A 19,496-nucleotide genomic window follows, 5' to 3' on the forward strand; every position below is an offset into this window, starting at 1 on the left:
TTCCAACTATACCAACTGATAATTCAGTATCGCAAAGCACTGATTTAAATCAGATTGTTCTCACCATCAAGGATTCATCAGCTGCAGGAGAGACGACTCAACACAGGTGAAAGTCAAGGGGAGATTCATTTTAAATGTCATTGTTTTTCCATCAGGCAGATTGTCTGGTTTACATACTCACTGTCAGCAGCAATGAAGTGTGCAGTACATCCAGATCAAGGTTAGGTGTCAGGCCCCTGAGCACAGCCTCCAGCCCCTTGATTTTGCACATTTAGTTTATTGCTGACAAGGGAAGTTTAACCGCTCCCATGACAAGGAAACCACTGGTCAGGAGAGGAGAGAACATCTGATGTTTGGCTGATCAGTGGAGGAGAAATAATGTGGGATACACCATCTTTCACTGGAAATACTGGACAGCGTTTACAATATTAACACTGAAACAGAATAATATGGGAAGTTTTAAAAAATTTTGCAACAAAAATAACTTCAATTTGCAACATCATACCACTGTTAAGATTTAAACCAAAAACAGCTGGTGGCCATCTACTGAGAATATTGTGGGTTATGTAGGGAAGCCTTTTCAGTGATGTGATTTTTCCAGCTGGTTAGTTACGGGTTTGTCTAGATAAGACTGACTTCCATTTTGGACAAGATGGAAGCCGTGGACTAAAATATTTTATATGTCTGCCTCTCATCTGTCATTGATTCAGGCACTGGGTGCATTTGCTCTTCAATGAGTCTAAAACTCATTATCAGTAATACTAATTGCTACTGCTATAACAATAATGATAATCTAAAGCTATTTAATCATCCATGCCTGATAATAAATAAATAAATTAAAAAATTTAAAATGACTTGTAAAAGCAGGTGTTACCTGAGTGCAGTAAAAACTTCCTGTGGGCTGCAGTTATGTTATCAAAGGCACTATTTTCTGTTTCAGCCCAGAAAAAATATACAGCTCTTTTGTCTTTTGAATATAAAAGGCTCAACAAACACTGTGCCAACACATTGTCAGTCTCATTCATGTTCAGTGGAGCAGCTGCAACTTCATGAAATCACAGATGAGAATCTATCATAATTATCTGATAGTTGTTCATGTATAGTGGGTCAAATATCTTAATCCATGAGGATGTAAATTATTTAATTGAATGTTATCACATACACACGCAACACACACAAACACAGATGTACATGCACATGCATGTACACACATAGACACCTCTGTAAAAGTAAATAGAAGTAGTACTTCAAACTATGTACCCGCCCAGAAGTGAAACAGGCAAGCCTGTATTAAAGGAAGTAAAAGCGGCCAGACTCAGTTGTTCTACATGTGCAACTCAGCTGCTGTGTGTGAACACAGAGATGCTCTCAGTGAGGGAACTGATGCGGGGACAGGACAGAAGTGTTGCAGGTCAATTGGAGCCAGTTCTAGTGTGACAGGAACAGGAAGCGGTGAAGAGAATCAGATACCTGGTAAAACATGAGGCTTGTCTGTTCCTCTCTCTCGACACTGTCTGTGAATGAGCTCAGCTGTTCCCTAGTTAATTCATCAGGTTTTGCCATGTATTTAATCTAACTCTGGAGGGAGGAACTCTAGCCTTGTATTCTTTTTGGCATTTATTGGATTGCTTGGAGGAGACATGACACAAAACTGTCGTGGCACTGTTAATGGTACCACAAAAAAGGGAGAAGAACTTAAAATTGTCATAGTGGGAGATGGAGGCTGTGGGAAAACTTCTCTTCTGATGGTTTATGCCAAGGGAGATTTTCCAGAGGTAAGAGGAACTTGGATGTCATGTATATTTTGATATCTGAATTTATTAGCACTGCTAGGTAGATGTTTCTATCTGTGACAGTGAAAAAAGTTCTAGTGTTACATTTTGAACTCAATAAATGTGGGCTCAATTTTCAAATATTATACAGTATTTCTTAATACAATTGTATAAATTTAATATACTAGTATACATTAAAATCTTACAGAACAACAGTATACTTTTACAGAAAATCAATATGTAGCCATATCAGTGAATGGAACTCTTTTCTTTTGTTTGTCTGAAACAGAATTATGCCCCATCAGTGTTTGAAAAATATGTCAACACTATCTGTCATGGAGGGAAAGAGATCAAGCTCAACCTGTATGATACTGCAGGTAAAAGTCCAGCACACAGCCATGATGAACATCAACATTTCAGTTTCAAGTCTCAGTTATTTCACAATAAGCAGGTATGAGGAAATACATGAAGCTTTGGAGCACACCCTGTGAGTCAGGCTCAGTTAACCCAGACTATATTGCTTGGATGTAATTTGACAGGAATCTTGTTCAATATGGAGTATACTTTCTGATAAATAAAGAATATAATGAGTCATCAGTGATGTGATTACAGGAGAAAATAATTTGATGTCTCCTACAGTGTTCAGTACAGCCAGATCTACTGTGGGCTCGTACTTTATCTCCTTGTTCTGAAATTGTCATGCACAGTGGCTGTAGACACCTCTGACAGGATGTGGTAAAACACCAATGTAAAGAAAAAACACTGCGGTTAACATGCGTGCGTCATTGCTCTTTAGGAGCCACCCAGTGGTTTATACATTATGAGGTACTAACAAAGCATTTAACAATTCACATCAGAGGCAAATGGCAGATTCAAATCCACATTGGATTTTAAAAACCAGTGGATACAAAAGGCAAAGCACAAAATCAAACAAAACACCCTAATCCAGCATGCTTAAATGTACCTACATATTGTTAGAGTTCAGTTATTAAAACGTTCACCCACTGCCCCGCCTCGTCCCTTTTAAATCTATCAATTTATTTATTTAAAATTTATTTTTCTTTTCTTGTAAAAGGCATCTGAACACAGCCAATCAGATTATATACATAGTTTCTGGTCATTTTTTTTTAATTGTATGATTTCTTTTTTGTTTTGTTTTGTTTTCTTGTGCTTTTTTCATTGGTAGTTTTCTTGCTATTTATTTTCACATTTTGTGTGAATTTAATGGCCATTTTCCTGTAATTTCCTGTTACATAAGTCATGGCTATGCCTCCGAGTAGTCTCATCAGCATTTGTATTGTTGCCTATGATTTCAAACAGCTGAGTTAGTTGTCTCTCAGACATTGAACAATAGCAGAGCTGGAAGTGCTAGAGGGAAAATCAAGATCCTATTTTGGCAAACTATAATGAGTAGAGTCATTTTGTTTCCTTGGCACTATGAGTTAGCACCTTATCTTAGTCTGTTGCAGCATGGCCCCTCATTGTAGCGGAAAAGGAAACTAACACCAGGATGTGGTGTAATACATCTACTCCAACACTGTATTCTGCATCTAGAGCTTCAGACTGTTGCATCCAAAGCAGACTAAACAGGCCTTCTGTCTGTTTCCAGCACAAAATGATCATTTGACTCTTTGCATTCATATGCAAATCTCACAATTAATGTGTTACGATATATTCCTTCAGGACAAGATGACTATGACCGGTTAAGGCCTCTCTCCTACCAGGAAGCCAATCTGGTTTTAATCTGTTATGATGTGACCAATCCCACCAGTTTTGAGAATGTCTCAATAAAGGTAATCACAGATTTATTGTGTTAATAAGGTACCAAGTTTTTTTAATCCTACAAGGCACAGTGAAAGAAAGAACCTGTGCACTTTTTGGTCATAGTTTCAGTTTGCATGTTCAAACACAACATTAACTTGATAACTGATCGCTAGAGACTGGCTTGTGAGAGGTGGATATGTTGGTGTACATTATTTTAGCTAACATTAAGTCAGTGTGATGCCGTCTACATGTGAACGTTGACCTCATGTCAGCAGGTATGCCTTAAAACCTCTCTAGGATTGGACTTGGATTCTTCCTCTCACTGAGCTCAGGGAAATGTCATTGTCTGCAAACAAAAGCAGAGTGAAAAAGTCACACTGACAATGTAATGCTACAGCACATGGTTAATGACACTATATGTGAGACACTTGTATGCTTACCTTTTTATCCAGTGGTTCCCAGAGGTGAAGCATTTCTGTCGGGATGTCCCAATCATCCTGATTGGCTGCAAGACCGATCTCAGGAAGGATAAAGAGTGCACAAGGAAACTCAAGGCCATGAATCTGGCCCCCATCACTTACACACAGGTAGCTAAATAAGAAGTGTGGAGATGCTTTATTCATGAATGGAAATATACATTTTTAACTTGATTTTACAATGTCCAGAACAGATACAACCTAATTTAATTGTAATAAATGCAATAAATGACATGATTTTCAAGTTAGAGATAACTGGTACATGTTTCCTTACTCTGATGTAATGATGACTGGTTGTGGATGCAGGGTGAGGAGACCCGGCAACAGATGAATGCTGAGCTGTATCTAGAGTGTTCAGCCAAGTATCAGGAGAACGTGGAAGACATTTTCAGAGAGGCCACAAAGAAAGCCTTGGCAGCCAACCGTAGACAAAAACACTGCAAGAGGAAAAGGAACTGCGTCGTGCTGTGAAGTCAAAAGTCAACAAGGACAGAAGCCTGACATTCCCACTCGTACTCATTTAAGGCGAGTTCCACCTGGAGATTTAATTTTGCAACAGATTGGAACACTGAGAGAATGAAGTTCCTCTGGATGCCGGAATCAGAGACAAGAGCCGCACATGCACAGGTTCACAAAGCACTCTGATCAGTCCTCATGATGTTGTTTTTTCGAGGCCCTGAATCATCACATCTCTTCTCTGCTTCACAGTCACAACAGGGGTGATGCTGGTGACAGGGAAGACCTGGACAATTATACATGAACAATGAACAGCTGATGTTGCAGCAGCGAGCTTCTGTACCTCTCAAGTATAGTCTTATCAAAAGAAAATTATTCTTATAATTTTAATATAGGATATTTTACATCCAAGTAGTATTTTTGCTTAACGATACAAAACATGATGGCTTCTGTTTCCATTTTAATTTTTACTTCAAAATTGTTTTAAAAATGTTCTTAATTAGTAGGTTTTCATAGTTTAGACTGTCTGTACTGCTTGCAATCCAGTGTTACTGAACAGGGTATTTGTTTGAATAGGTTGAGAGCATTTCCAATGATGTGCTAAATGAAGACCTTTCAAAGGAGACAGATTTGTTGAACGGGTTTTAAGTTGGTTAGAATTTGGATGTGGCAAGTCAAAAAATAAATTTTATATGTAGCAGTCCTTAGCAGCATTTAGCAAATGTTAATTAAAGAAATGCCACCACAGCAACGCTGGTTTTCCTCCAGTGACATATTTTCACTGTCACAATAGCCTCAAAATATTAATTCATATTAATATTAATTTGAAGGTAACACAGTAAAACAGTGACACACCATGAGATTTGGTAAACAGAATACACTGGTCAAGAGTTCCTCCTTGAAGCTGTGCCAGCATGTAGCAGGTCTCTTATCTTTACCAACAGTGCCCACTAGTGTTGAATCCCATAATGTGTCTAAGGCAGCTGCACGTTTATCACCAAACTCAAGGCACAGAATTAAAATAAACACCAAGTTTTTGTATATTCATTTTTTTTTTTTTTTTTTTTTACTATCTCACACATAAGAAGCACAGAAAACGCCCGCATCTTTCTTTAGGTGTTTTATTTTATACACACACACATACATACACACACACACACACACACACACACACACACATATATGTATATATGTATGTGTGTGTGTATATATATATATACATATATATATACACATACATACATACATACATACACACACACACACACACACACACTCATATGTATGTGTGTGTGTGTGTAATATATATGTGTGTGTGTGTGTGTGTGTGTGTGTATTACACATACATACACACATACATATAAAATGCAAAATTGTCAATTGTCTCCTTACTGATCATGTTCAGGCACCAGTTACAGCCTTGAGATGAATTCTGATGAACATGAGAACATTTCAAGATAAGCTACATTATATAAATGAGGAATTCAAGTTCTTGTGTGCATTGTGGCAGCTCTCATCAAATGTTACATTTTGGTCTGGAACTCAACATGCTTCAACTGCACCCAATAAAAGTGACATAAATACAGTGTTTCTCTTAAAGGAGCAGAATGCATTCTGAAATAGGACACATCTAACACTGTCTTTGGAACAAACAAATTAGACATTTTAGATGTGACAGGCTACAGAGAGAGTAAGGCATTAGAGACCTGCCACTACTCTAGCTATTCAGACTCACTCATTTGAGACCATCTGAGTTCTTGTTCAACACAAAAATATCCTCGTCTAATATTACAGAACAAGTATGGTGCACAAAACAGATAAAACTAAAACCAACTGGAGCAAAAGCTCAAGATTTGGCCATAATTAACTGATACAAAAAATTAATGATGTTTATTGGTGGCAATTACAAAAATAACAATCCAGCACATTTGTCATCTTTCTGAATAGTCTTGAAATACCAGTGCCAATAGCAGCATTTTGATCTTGATACATTTTTAACAAACCTTACATGATGGGAACAGCTGTTCTCAGCACAGTAATCTCTGTATATGCATTTTAAGTTTAAACTGGATTTCAACATTTCTTTGACCACCAGTAAGAAAAACAACCCACATTCAAATTATGATTTGTTAGCATCAGGAAAATGACAACTGAGCAATGCTGTGATATACAGTATAACTCCTGCTAAGAATTAGAAATGAAGATTTCCTTTCAACAGTTAGCTGGGCTTTGAGAAATAACCATGATCACACTTTGGATAGTACCAAAAATCTATGGCTTTGTGACGACCACCTGAAGGAACTACCAGTGTTGCTGGAACCACAGTGGTGGGCAAAAAGCTGTCTGGTTTCTTTGTGTGTGTGATTTAGTGTATTAAAATTTATGGATCCACATCTGATATTGTCAAGATGAGTAAAAAAAAAAAAAAAAAAAAAAAAGGAACACTGCAAAAAGCGCAACAGGGAGTTAAGCACAACATATATAAAAAGCTGGACTATACAAATAATGGAACGCTGTGCCATACTGTATGTAGTCAAATTTGTTCCACCCAGAGAGACAGGTTGACCACTACTACTTCACAGAAGTATGAAGTATCTACATGACAGACTTCAGTCTTCAAAGGCAAACTCTACTGTTCTGATGAATCGATGCTACCTACCCGATGTTGCATATCATTTGAACAAGAGGCTCTTGTACAGATTCATGCACTGACACAAACATAAACACCCAAATAAAACACACTCTGTCACTTTCCATCTACAGAATAGAGTGACAGACTTAAGGATTCCAGTGGTTCATCTGTCGGGTGAATACAACTTTGTGTAAAAGTTGGGTGTGCAGCAACGACAACATGAAGTCATAAGAAAGCAAAAGCCTGTTCAACAAATACTTTGGCTAGATGTTGCTGCTGCCATCAAAGCCTGAGAGAAACAGTGGGCTCAGCTTTATGTTCTCCTGGCACTGTCTTAAAGTGGTCAGTCTGTTAAACAACTGTACGTGTCATCGTTTGCTTCAAAGTTACTGGCCGTCTGGAAAACTTGAGTGGTCTTCTAAAGCTCTTTCTCAGTCATTCTTCTGTACTTTCTCTTGGTTTTTCTGAAATTTTTGGTGAACAACTTTTACCGTGGTGAGAAAATTCCCCAGGAACAGGACAAGAAATGTCAGTGCCAGCATAAATACCTAAAAGGAAAAAAGAAAAATTTTACTGTTTCAAGAAATTTTCTTGATTTCTGTAACCACAACTATCTCTAGATTTTGAAATGCAAAAGGGCTAGAAGAAGTGTTGTAGGGACAGATGGCGAGCTTCCTACATTAAGCTTAACATAATTATCAGAGGACTACATTTTTCCATTGGTGTTTACTGCCATAATTTCTTAAATACAGTACAGGCCAAAAGTTTGGACACACTGTTTGACACTATTTTCATGACTATTTACATTGTAGATTCTCACTGAAGGAATCAAAACTATGAATGAACACATGTGGAGTTATGTACTTAACAAAAAAAGGTGAAATAACTGAAAACATGTTTTATATTCTAGTTTCTTCAAAATAGCCACCCTTTGCTCTGATTACTGCTTTGCACACTCTTGGCATTCTCTCGATGAGCTTCAAGAGGTAGTCACCTGAAATGGTTTTCCAACAGTCTTGAAGGAGTTCCCAGAGGTGTTTAGCACTTGTTGGCCCCTTTGTCTTCACTCTGCGGTCCAGCTCACCCCAAACCATCTGGATTGGGTTCAGGTCCGGTGACTGTGGAGGCCAGGTCATCTGCCGCAGCACTCCATCACTCTCCTTCTTGGTCAAATAGCCCTTACACAGCCTGGAGGTGTGTTTGGGCTCATTGTCCTGTTGAAAAATAAATGATGGTCCAACTAAACGCAAACCGGATGGGATGGCATGTCGCTGCAGGATGCTGTGGTAGCCATGCTGGTTCAGTGTGCCTTCAATTTTGAATAAATCCCCAACAGTGTCACCAGCAAAACACCCCCACACCATCACACCTCCTCCTCCATGCTTCACAGTGGGAACCAGGCATGTGGAATCCATCCGTTCACCTTTTCTGCGTCTCACAAAGACACGGCGGTTGGAACCAAAGATCTCAAATTTGGACTCATCAGACCAAAGCACAGATTTCCACTGGTCTAATGTCCATTCCTTGTGTTTCTTGGCCCAAACAAATCTCTTCTGCTTGTTGCCCCTCCTTAGCAGTGGTTTCCTAGCAGCTATTTGACCATGAAGGCCTGATTGGCGCAGTCTCCTCTTAACAGTTGTTCTAGAGATGGGTCTGCTGCTAGAACTCTGTGTGGCATTTATCTGGTCTCTGATCTGAGCTGCTGTTAACTTGCCATTTCTGAGGCTGGTGACTCGGATGAACTTGTCCTCAGAAGCAGAGGTCACTCTTGGTCTTCCTTTCCTGGGTCGGTCCTCATGTGTGCCAGTTTCGTTGTAGCGCTTGATGGTTTTTGCGACTCCACTTGGGGACACATTTAAAGTTTTTGCAATTTTCCGGACTGACTGACCTTCATTTCTTAAAGTAATGATGGCCACTGGTTTTTCTTTAGTTAGCTGATTGGTTCTTGCCATAATATGAATTTTAACAGTTGTCCCATAGGGCTGTCGGCTGTGTAGTAACCTGACTTCTGCACAACACAACTGATGGTCCCAACCCCATTGATAAAGCAAGAAATTCCACTAATTAACCCTGATAAGGCACACCTGTGAAGTGAAAACCATTTCAGGTGACTACCTCTTGAAGCTCATGGAGAGAATGCCAAGAGTGTGCAAAGCAGTAATCAGAGCAAAGGGTGTCTATTTTGAAGAAACTAGAATATAAAACATGTTTTCAGTTATTTCACCTTTTTTTGTTAAGTACATAACTCCACATGTGTTCATTCATAGTTTTGATTCCTTCAGTTAGAATCTACAATGTAAATAGTCATGAAAATAAAGAAAACGCATTGAAAGAGAAGGTGTGTCCAAACTTTTGGCCTGTACTGTATATATTTACCATATAAGTGAAGTAATATATATTTACTTCATTATTGTTTGAAGAAAGGCAGAGGTAAATTTTATTTGATGTAAAAAAAAAAAAAAAAAAAAAGAGAGAGAGAAATGTAAGACCACTTGAACCCAAAAGCGTAATATAAAATTTGCTCAAATGGCAACTGAATAAATCAGCAGGTAATAAAGACGATTCCTGACATACAAATGCGTTTTGAGAAGGATGGAGCTGTACTGCAGCAGACGGCTCAACTGAATTGGTCTCCTCAGATCAAGGACAGGAACAAAGCCAACTAATCATTTTAACAGCACATTATAAAATGTCCATACTGTTCCTTTTCCATTCTTATGAATACAAGAATACATAAGACATTTCAATTAATTTGACTGAGTTTACCCTTCAAATCAGTTGATTTATTTGTTCAGCAATACAAGAGTCTGATGTATCAACAGTCAGCATGACAAGTTGCAGAAAGCTAAAGTTTTCATTGCAGTCTAGTTTGGACTATAACATGTCTTTCCATTTTAAAGGTTATATATCCTTTTTCATTTTTGTCAGAAACCTATTCCCTTAGATCTTAACTGTCACCTGTCTTTGATAGTGAGTGGTTGTTAAATCAGACATTCTCAAAGCCCTCAGATACATTTCTGGTGGCCCATCATGAGCTACCCTCCTCAACTCTGACCTCAGCCAAGCTTCAGTCTTCAGAGGTTGTAACCGGGTACGTTTTACAGAGACCATGAAATGGACTCTTACTTTCTTGATTTGATGTATTTCCTGCTGACACAGGATGTTTGGACGGGATATAGTGCAGGGTTTACAAGTGTAAACCAATATGATATCAATTTGGCAGGAAAAGTTTTATTTGAACAGACAGATGGATGAGAGAGGATGTTTAAAGATTTGAGAAGTTTTTATTGGTTGAAATTTTAACAGCCACTAGTGGATGATGATGTCACTATTTAAGATACTCTGTTTTACAGAAGGTAGAAGTCATGTGAGGTCATTTCATGGGGACTTTAAAGCTAAAGTGAAGATACTGTATCATAGGAAACTAGATAACCTAATGAGAACCTCACAGAAATCAGTGTCAGATTTTTTTTCCAAGTCATATACACATTTGGGTTGCAAAAACCTTTTTGAATGATGGTGTGAAAAATAAAAATTATTCTGTAGTGTACCTGTAGACCAATGGACCAAGAGACTTCATCAAAAGTGACGATGATCTATGTACTTCTTGTAATTTGCTCATATTAATCTAAATCAATGTTATTGTTTTGACCGTTCTTAGGACTAAGGGTGCAACGGATCAAAAAACTCACGGATTGGATCGGATCGTCTTGTGTGCACGGATCAGATCATTTTTCGGATCAGCAAAAAAAAAAAAAAAAAAAAGACGACAAATATAACTTTGTCCTCCATTTATTTTGTAACACACTTTTGCCCATTAAATACAAACATTCAATTAAAAATGTCCATCCAATGTTTAATTAAAATTTTAAATTGTATAAAAACAACTTAAAGTGCAATTTAAGGTATGATACCTTCTAATTTCACGTGCCACAGTGCCTACACACCATAATGGTTTTGTCCACCAGGGACAGTTTTTGCTATGGGCAATGTGGGCAACCGCCCAGGGCGCAATCTACTTGGGGGCGCCCTCCAAAAAAAAAAAAAAAAAAAAATCGCCAGTTTTCTAGATTGACCCGCATAAAAAACGGCCCTGATTTTAAGACGACCCCTCTTTTTCAAGACCCTTTTTATATGGACAAAATCTTGTTTGAATAAAAAAGCTACCGGCCTGCGGCACCGGTCGGCATCAGGTGGGCCGGCCGTGGCACCGGCCAGTACCGCGCCCACCCGGTCAGGTCTGCTGGATGACAGGTGAGTGGCCGGTGCCGCGGCCGACTGGCGCCGCGGTAGGAGTAGTAACATGGAAGGGCGCAAGCCAGTAATTTCGCCTAGGGCGGCAACATAGGCAGAACCGCCACTGTTTTCCACCATCATCGTATGTTACAGGGAAGCCAAAATGCTCCCATACATGTGACTTAAATGATGCAGGAGGCTTTTCAAGTTCCTCTGCTCCTCCGCTAGCCATGAATCCTGCAGCGCTTGACCAGTGTGGACTGCACATGCGCCCTTCACGTGAACGCGCACAACTTTTTTTTTTATCAACCAATCCGCGGACCATGTGCATGCTGAACCGTGGAGAGGGATCCGTACGGATCACGGATCAACGATGATCCGTTGCACCGCTACTTAGGACTACAGTGTAGAATGTAAAAGACATTGTGCACATTAAGTAACAGCATGATGATGATGTTTCTGCATTGGGCCAGCGATATTTACCTGCCACTCCTTACAGTCGTCATGTCCTGCCAAGCGAAACAGGGTCACTGAGTTGTACAGCTGCCAGAACTGTAAAGGACAAAAAGCCGACACATTTCATCATGTAACTGCACACTTTGACTCTGCAATCATTTCTCTCCTGATGCTCAGCTCACTTTTCAACCCTGCTCTGCCAACACGCCCTCCCACCCGCCAAAGCACATTCCCTCTCACCCCTGTAATACACACGCTACAATTTGTTATCTGAAGTGTTTGTTCTTTTGTATTGTGCTTGTGCTAGTTATTCATAGTTCCTTATGTGCCCTATCATGATTAAGTGTTATCTTTTTGACCTCTTTCATTTGTTTTCAATGTTGTTCTTAGTGTCTGAGTAAAACTTTAACTAAATGCAATTTCAGATCATTCATAATATATTTAGTACAAACCAATTGCGTTTTGTGTTATTTTGTCCTTATTTATGTCTGATACCACACACACACACACACGCACACACACACACACACACACACACACACACACACACAAGCTGTATGATACAAACTTGTGCTGCCCTCATCCAAGGACTTTAACTTCTGCATGACGTGCAAAGCTAATTAGTAAGAAGTAGAAGAAAAATTACAGAAGAAAGGAAGTGCAGTCCAGTTTAACTTACATGGCCAAAAAAGAGGAATGGCAAAAGAAAAGTGAGGCCTCTCCACATCCAGGACTGAAATCCCTCTGCAGAAACACACATGCAGGGTTTAGAGTGAGAAAAAATTCAAAGCCTGAACAATGTCCGTGGGAAAATATCTACATTGTATTCAATTAAGTATTTTATTCATCTAAAAAGGCGGTGAGTGTGAGAAGATTACCTTTGCACATGTATTGTGACAGTGATCTTGGCATAAACTGACACAGGCTGTGTGAATATGACTGTGTGAAATCATCCGCTTTCTGTGTGAAACAACTAGCAAGTGGTGTGTAGGGACTTAATTCAACAAAGTCATACTCAAGTCATTCGAACATCTGTAACTCAGACACTGATGTGTAACAACTTTCTCCACACCTCACCTTTCCCCTATTTTTTCCAGACATGGTGTTGCAGATGTCTCAAGAGTTCAAAGGATCAAAATGACTACAACCAGAAATAGCATCCAACTTACCCACTGTGAGATCCAGCTGATTTCTCTCTCCCAAAGCTCGCAACCTGTACAAGCAGCCACTCTGGTAGTAATACTGGAGGAACTGAACAAAGCCTGGAAAACAAATAGATTACAAAGAAATATAGATTACAGCAGTCAACTGTCTTAGATAATGGACAAAACAGCATTGGAAGGAAAGAATCTGATATCAAGTCTGGTATCTCAAAAGTCACTGCCAGGCTACTTTTTGTATGTGTGTATGTTTGTGTATTTGTTAATGCAAGGACCACGATGGTTTAATTCGATGTAGTAAAAAGACGTCCTGTTTTGGAGGAATGACGTCAGTTCCTAAATAAAGTGTTGTAAGTGATCAAACAGCAGAAAGATATGAAAAAACAAGGATTTTTTGAGGTCTCCATTTCAGTGACATTTTGCAGGTCTGTCCTCAAACGCGCAGTGACAGTCTGCAGATGCTGTCTGACAGGTTTGTAGTCATTTGAATTCAAAATGTGGGGAGGACCTAGCTTTTAATTAGTTCTATAGTTTTTACTGTTAACAGAGTGACGGCACAATAATCTGCACCAGGCAAACATTATTTTGGCTGGGAACAGTAAGATATCTATAGGATGTAACACTAATTTTCAGATTTTTTACATTATACTGATTACTATAGCTTTACCATGAGGTCTGTTGGCTCCACACTGACTGTAGTGGCTGTTGTTAAGCACTGGACATGTGTACCAAGTTTAAAATACTTTCACACATGGGAACGCAGGTTTGGTAAGAAGGGGAAGAAAAGGAAGCTGTATGGAAATATTAGGACATTTCTGTAGCAGCTGGCTAGCTGGCTGCTGGTTGCAGCACAACCCTGTAAAATTTTTTCTCTTTAGTCTGCTATGAATTATTAAAATCAACACAACTAAACAATACATGAAAGTGGTATTAGTGTCATGTATTTTGTACAAAATTCTCTAAGTAGATGTCAATATTTTTTTATACAGTGATGGAATGCCACCACCAGAGGGCGCTGTGATTTTCCTCTCTGTTTCGACGCAAAAACATTTCACAGCACAACTGTTTTACCAAAAAGGTGTGTATTTTTGGTGAGTTGGCAGTGGGAAATCGATTATCAGAAACATCCTCATTCTAAGTGCCTGTTCCTGTTTCCCAAGCCAACCTCCCACAAGCACCCAGTCTGTTGGATTTTGATTATAGGATGTACACAAACGCTTGTGTTGATTTTTGTAATGACGTGTTACGAGTACCAAGTCAAAATTTACAGCACCTAATGTACCAGACAAGGGTCTTAATACACTGAAATGTGCAGTCTCTGTATATTAGTTACTTTCTTATAGAAACTGTACCTTTCTGTGTTGAGATCATCTAGCAGATTTAGTGTTGCAAAATGTGTTTCAAGGCTGCTGAGCACACAAATACCATTTTTGTCTCAACACCTCACTCCTCCCTTTCTTTCATTTTGAGTTCCCCATGTTGGTAATTATTACAAAATCTAGCTACTTATCGAAACTGTGTTGAATTAAACACTTTGTAATGCTACTCCTTTTCCCCTGGTGAACCCACAGCTCCACACATTTGACACAGAACAGTCGAATACTTCTTTTATCATAAAAATAATAAACTTTTAGTAGCAAACCAAAAATGATCTGTTTAAATCCTTAATAGTCTACAACTTAGGGTTGAGATGGCACTTTTCAAGTTATGTTTGCTACAGGGAGTATGAACACAGAATTTACAAATGTGTACATTTAACCTTGTTTTAAATAAAAAGCCTATGGTTGGATCTTACACAATTTATTTGCATGGTACATGAGAGTAATTCAAATGATCTGTGCTCCTTTTGTGTCACAGTTCCATGACATAAAACGGCGGCACAGCAAGCAAACTGTAACACTGCACACTTACTTTGATAGATGGAGAAAGCTAGAAATTGGCTTCTAAACATCTGATACATGGGCCCCTCTGGCCTGTGAGGAGAGAGGATTAAAACACTTCACTAAGATGAATCAGCTAGTTGTGTGTCTTACTGTCTTAGCAAGTATTACATTGAAATGTCACTTCTGAAACAATGAGTCAACAGATTAAAGACAGAAAAAACTACTTACCAGGTAAGCATAACACCTGACAGAAAGGTGGATACATAATGGTGTGACACCCACCACCCTTTAATCCTGTGTCAGGGTGCAGAGAGCAGAGGAAAAATTAACAAACCTCAAACATGCTACCACAACATACTTTGCATCATCAGGTAGATCTTCTTGAAAACTAAAACTCTATTCTATTTAAATGAAATAACTAGGAATGGATGTTGTGGCTGTAATATTTCCCTTTTTTAACTGTCTGCATTGAAAATGAACAAACTGATCATGACTTTAAAATTCTTACTACATCAAAAGGATTATGAAATACACACCTAGAGCCATTGCTCATGAGGATGCTTTCCCTTATGGTCAATGTGCAGTAGTACCAAACCAGCAAAAAGTTGAAGATTTCATCTGTGACACTGGACAGAGCCCGGAAACAAAACAACACACACACACACACACTTTAGTTTTTGAGAGAAGACAACAAAAAAAACATGCTTAACTGGATGAACTTAACTGACCGATAATTGAGAAAGAAGAGGCAGGTTATGGCCCCAAACATCAGAATTATTGTCATACAAAGCTTGAACTTCTCGTACTCATCTTTGTAGGCAAATCTATCAAAATAAATGGAGGACACAGAGAAGGTTAGCAGCTACAACATACAGACAGAACTCCAGTGTTTAAATCTGTTTAAGCTTTTGGAAGGCTCAGAAAAGAAGACACACTTTGCCTGGTTGCTGAGAAGTGTTACATTTACGTTGCCAAGGACCAAATTTAGATACAACCTGAAAAAGAGACAGAAATCAGCAATATGCACATTCCATCATGTTTAGCAAATGAGCCACTGTGGATCATCTGGAACATCAAGAGGTACTAACCCATTCTTCTTAGGCAAATATGCTTCCATATCAAAGAAGACATTTTCTTTCTCTTTGATTTGCATTTGGATGTCCGTTACTCGTTTTAATTCTTTCTCATCACATGTTTGAACACATCTGCAAGGAAATAACAAAAAAAAAAAAAAAGAAAAAAAAAGTCACATGTAGAGATAATAAAATGGACAATTCATAACACTCTCCACATGCCAAGCCTTTCCTTCCTCCTAAGTTGCTGGGATACAGTGCAGAGTGAGGGGGAATAGCAATTAATAAAGAACATGTAGCTAGCTGTTTTTTATCATTTTATTTTTTTTTTAGTCTTATTTACTTTCCCCACAGAGGCATTCTCAATTAGAGCTTAAAGAGTAAATTGACAGTAAATCATTATAATTTTGATGATCAATTTACTGTTTAAGTCATGTATCAACTAAAAAGACCAAGCACTTGCTGGTTGTAGCTTCACAAATGCAGACGATCTCTTGCTTTTCTCAGTTTCACATCATTACAAAACACAAACACTCTCTGCACACCTGAGTCAACGACACATGCGTGCAGCAACACAAGTAAAGGAGGTCGTCCTGTACACCGCTGAAACTAGCAACCCTTCCCAATTTTATTCACAAAAACTGTACCTTTACACCACGTGATCCAGCGCAATTTGTGCAGTAAATCACAGGGGACAATATGTTTACCTCCCAATCTGATACTATCATGATACATACAAAATGTACGTATTGCAATTTCATATTACCATTTATTGTGATTTTTGTTTTTTGAATTATTCTCTAGTTTGTGGTTGTAAAGTTTCATGAGGGTCACAATGGGTCATTTTATACAGTGATGTCAAGTTTTTGTGTCTCACCACAATGAAATGGCTACTGTGGGAGCTAACATCACACATGAATCAAATGTTGCTCATTTGTGGCCCAAACTGCATGTGATTAGCATAAGGTGAGTATGTCTGCAAAAGGGAGACCTGTGGGTGGCCATAGAACCCATTTTCATTCAGACATCTGGAGGTCAGGGGTCAAGGGACTCCTCTGAAAGAAGATATGCCAGTTTTCCCTTGACAAAATTTAGCCCAACTTTGGAGCAATATTTAGTCCCCTTGCCGAAAACCTAGCTGGCATGTTTGGTACCAACGGATTCCTTGGGTCGTCTAGTTTCATATGATACTGATATGTTTACATTAAATTGATTCAGTAATAGAAAAAAGATTTTAAAAAATTGTTTAAAAAAAGGGTTGTACTTCAAGAACCCCCCCCCTCCATGAACCAGCTGATGTGGGCAGGACCAGTCACCAGAAAGCAGGGTTATCACCACAGTCACACAACTTTAATAATGTTACAAAATATCTTGTGAAATTTTGTTTAACTATTAGCAATCATCACCATGGATGACTGACAAATTTTCAAACAGTCAAGGTTTGTTTTCCAAATTCAAATCACTATGACATAACATGATCTTTTCCACAATTACATAGCTAAGTTTCTACTCCTTCTTTGTGGACTACACCGTACTTACTTCGCCAGGCTGTGCCTTAGGTCTTTTAGGCATTTTCTCTGTTTACTGATGGCACTGCTGCATGTTGCCTGAAGGTTGGTTAGTTCCTCAAGTTTTTGTCTATATACTTTGTGAGTTTCCTGGTGGGCAAACAAATATAGCAAATGAGACTACAAAAACTTGCTGGGCTACAAAAGTCCGCTAACTGTTAAAGAAATGTATATTGCAACAAAATTACAAAACTGCAATGACAAATGCACCAAAATAAAATTACAGAGTCATAGTGGTTAGCAAGTGATTGCAATTAATAAAGCAAGAAATTGAGTAGAAAGGAATTATTGTCATCTTGCACAGACAATACAACTTTGAAGCTGTGAGATTTTGATAAAACTACATTCTAGACCAACACAAATTTTGGCCAACCTCAAAATGCCTCAGTGGACAGCACTGAAAAGCCGCAGGCGTATCTATAAAAAAAAAGGTCTCAAACAATGTGTATCTATTCAATGGACAGTGAGATGCTCTAAAACCTTGTTTAAATATTCTACCGCAACACAAATAGCCCATGATATTGTTATGTGGGGGAAAAACAGAGATTTAGATTAAGTATCACATGATCAAAGACCTGTGGCATCTGACTGTTGTGTCTTAAATAACTATTTTTACATGAACAAAGGATCAGCTATCACTCTTACTCTTGACTCCCTTGGCCAGACCTCTGTCCACAGTGCTGTAAAATGTTGTAATGTTGAAAATGCCAGTACTCCCATGTTACATAGAGAGCTTAGTATACATACATTTGTGCTGGTGTTTAGTTATCTGGCAAATCCATAACAGAATAAAGTAGAGGAGTAGAGGGGAAAGAAAACTGCCTGTTGATCACTTCAGTTATTCAGTAACTTCAGTTTACACATTTTTTCTCCCAATGTTGTGAAAGTACACACACCACTGCTTGGTTGTTTTTGCTTCATAGGAATACGTGCTATTCCAAATGCCTAGGAACAGTTCAATCAATACGGTCAACAACAACCATGCTTTCACAAGCTACAAATCAGAGAGTAACCCTAGGACCTGCAATGTACAACTGATAATGAACTGGATAGTGATTTTTGTGGTGCCAAAAGATTTGCAGTTTACATCCAAGTGAGCTCTGGCCAAGAGCACTACCATCAGTTCTGAACCAGATCATGAAGACAGTCACCTTCACCATCTTTCTCAATACATTCTCTATGGAGCAGCTCCACAGTTTCTATAGTGATGACATCACAGCTTCAAGTCACAATTTTCTAGCTTTAGCAGAATACTGCTTGTGCAATTAAGCCATAGACCACAGAGCTAGTACATAGACATTCTTTTTTTAAAATCTTAAAATGACTATCTCCAATGTTGTCTAGTTAGCTAAGTGGCTAACGTTAGCTAGCTTGCCATACTCTGATCAGGATGCATTGAATCACTCCAAGAACTCCACATCCAAATCAAGGCTAATGGACACGTGAAATTAACAGCGCCACCTTCGAACACCCCGAGTAGCTGATTATCAGGATCATGCATGCAGACAATATGTTCATATTTGCCACCTAACGTGCGAACTAGCATCACAGCCAACCTGCTGCTAATGTTAGCTTAACGCTGACATACACGCGCGCGCGCACACGGATGATCCGGGCAGCTCAACGGCAAGCTAACAACCATTGACTGAAACAGGATGCGCTCCTAAAACACATCAGCTCTGGCCTCAGTGGAGCGTTTATGGCCGAGTTGGACGCATATGAAAAAGCCAGCTAACTGTTAACTAGCCACCAACGCGTTCGCTGCATGTGTCATCCATCGACATGCTATAGAAATTCAGCATAACGTTAGACCAGAAAGCTAGCTAAGTAAGAAAGTTAGCTCTCCCCATGTTTGCTAACGTTAGCTTGTAGTCACACGAGTCACCTGTAATTGTTGATATTCTTGGTCAGTCTCTTCCCACTCAGTTTGCAGCCTCGGCAGTGACATTGTGGCGCGGTAGCAAATGTACTAAGAGAGATGGGTCAACAAGGTGTCCCTCCTCTCTCCCGTGTCTGTCAC

At 39.0% G+C, this 19,496-nt stretch overlaps 2 protein-coding genes across 4 annotated transcripts; one reads left to right on the forward strand and one right to left on the reverse strand.

The window, feature by feature from the left end:
- The first annotated feature begins 1,320 nt into the window (after positions 1-1,320).
- Positions 1,321-4,890, forward strand: rhof (ras homolog family member F). Its single transcript, XM_030065964.1, has 5 exons — positions 1,321-1,775; positions 2,062-2,149; positions 3,456-3,565; positions 3,989-4,123; positions 4,319-4,890. Exons 1-5 carry the CDS (start codon positions 1,641-1,643, stop codon positions 4,481-4,483), a joined length of 633 nt encoding a protein of 210 aa, XP_029921824.1. The 5' UTR covers positions 1,321-1,640; the 3' UTR covers positions 4,484-4,890.
- Positions 4,891-6,331: 1,441 nt separating this feature from the next.
- Positions 6,332-19,496, reverse strand: tmem120b (transmembrane protein 120B). 3 transcript variants are annotated; one of them, XR_003929157.1, is made up of 13 exons: positions 19,362-19,496; positions 17,448-17,566; positions 15,924-16,040; positions 15,771-15,830; positions 15,564-15,659; positions 15,372-15,461; positions 15,064-15,129; positions 14,864-14,925; positions 12,962-13,054; positions 12,472-12,536; positions 11,820-11,888; positions 6,472-7,648; positions 6,332-6,403 (listed from the first exon to the last, which is right to left on the reverse strand). XR_003929157.1 is itself a non-coding variant. In XM_030065960.1 (12 exons), the coding sequence occupies exons 1-12, from the start codon at positions 19,422-19,424 to the stop codon at positions 7,532-7,534; spliced, it is 933 nt and encodes a 310-aa protein (XP_029921820.1). In that variant the 5' UTR covers positions 19,425-19,496; the 3' UTR covers positions 6,332-7,531. The 3 variants fall into 3 exon arrangements, 2 of the variants coding, with proteins under 2 accessions (XP_029921820.1, XP_029921819.1); XM_030065960.1 differs by having other exon boundaries at positions 6,332-7,564; XM_030065959.1 differs by having other exon boundaries at positions 6,332-7,648.

This window comes from Myripristis murdjan, chromosome 12 (genome assembly GCF_902150065.1).
Source record: "Myripristis murdjan chromosome 12, fMyrMur1.1, whole genome shotgun sequence".
In the NCBI taxonomy this organism is placed as follows: domain Eukaryota; kingdom Metazoa; phylum Chordata; class Actinopteri; order Holocentriformes; family Holocentridae; genus Myripristis; species Myripristis murdjan.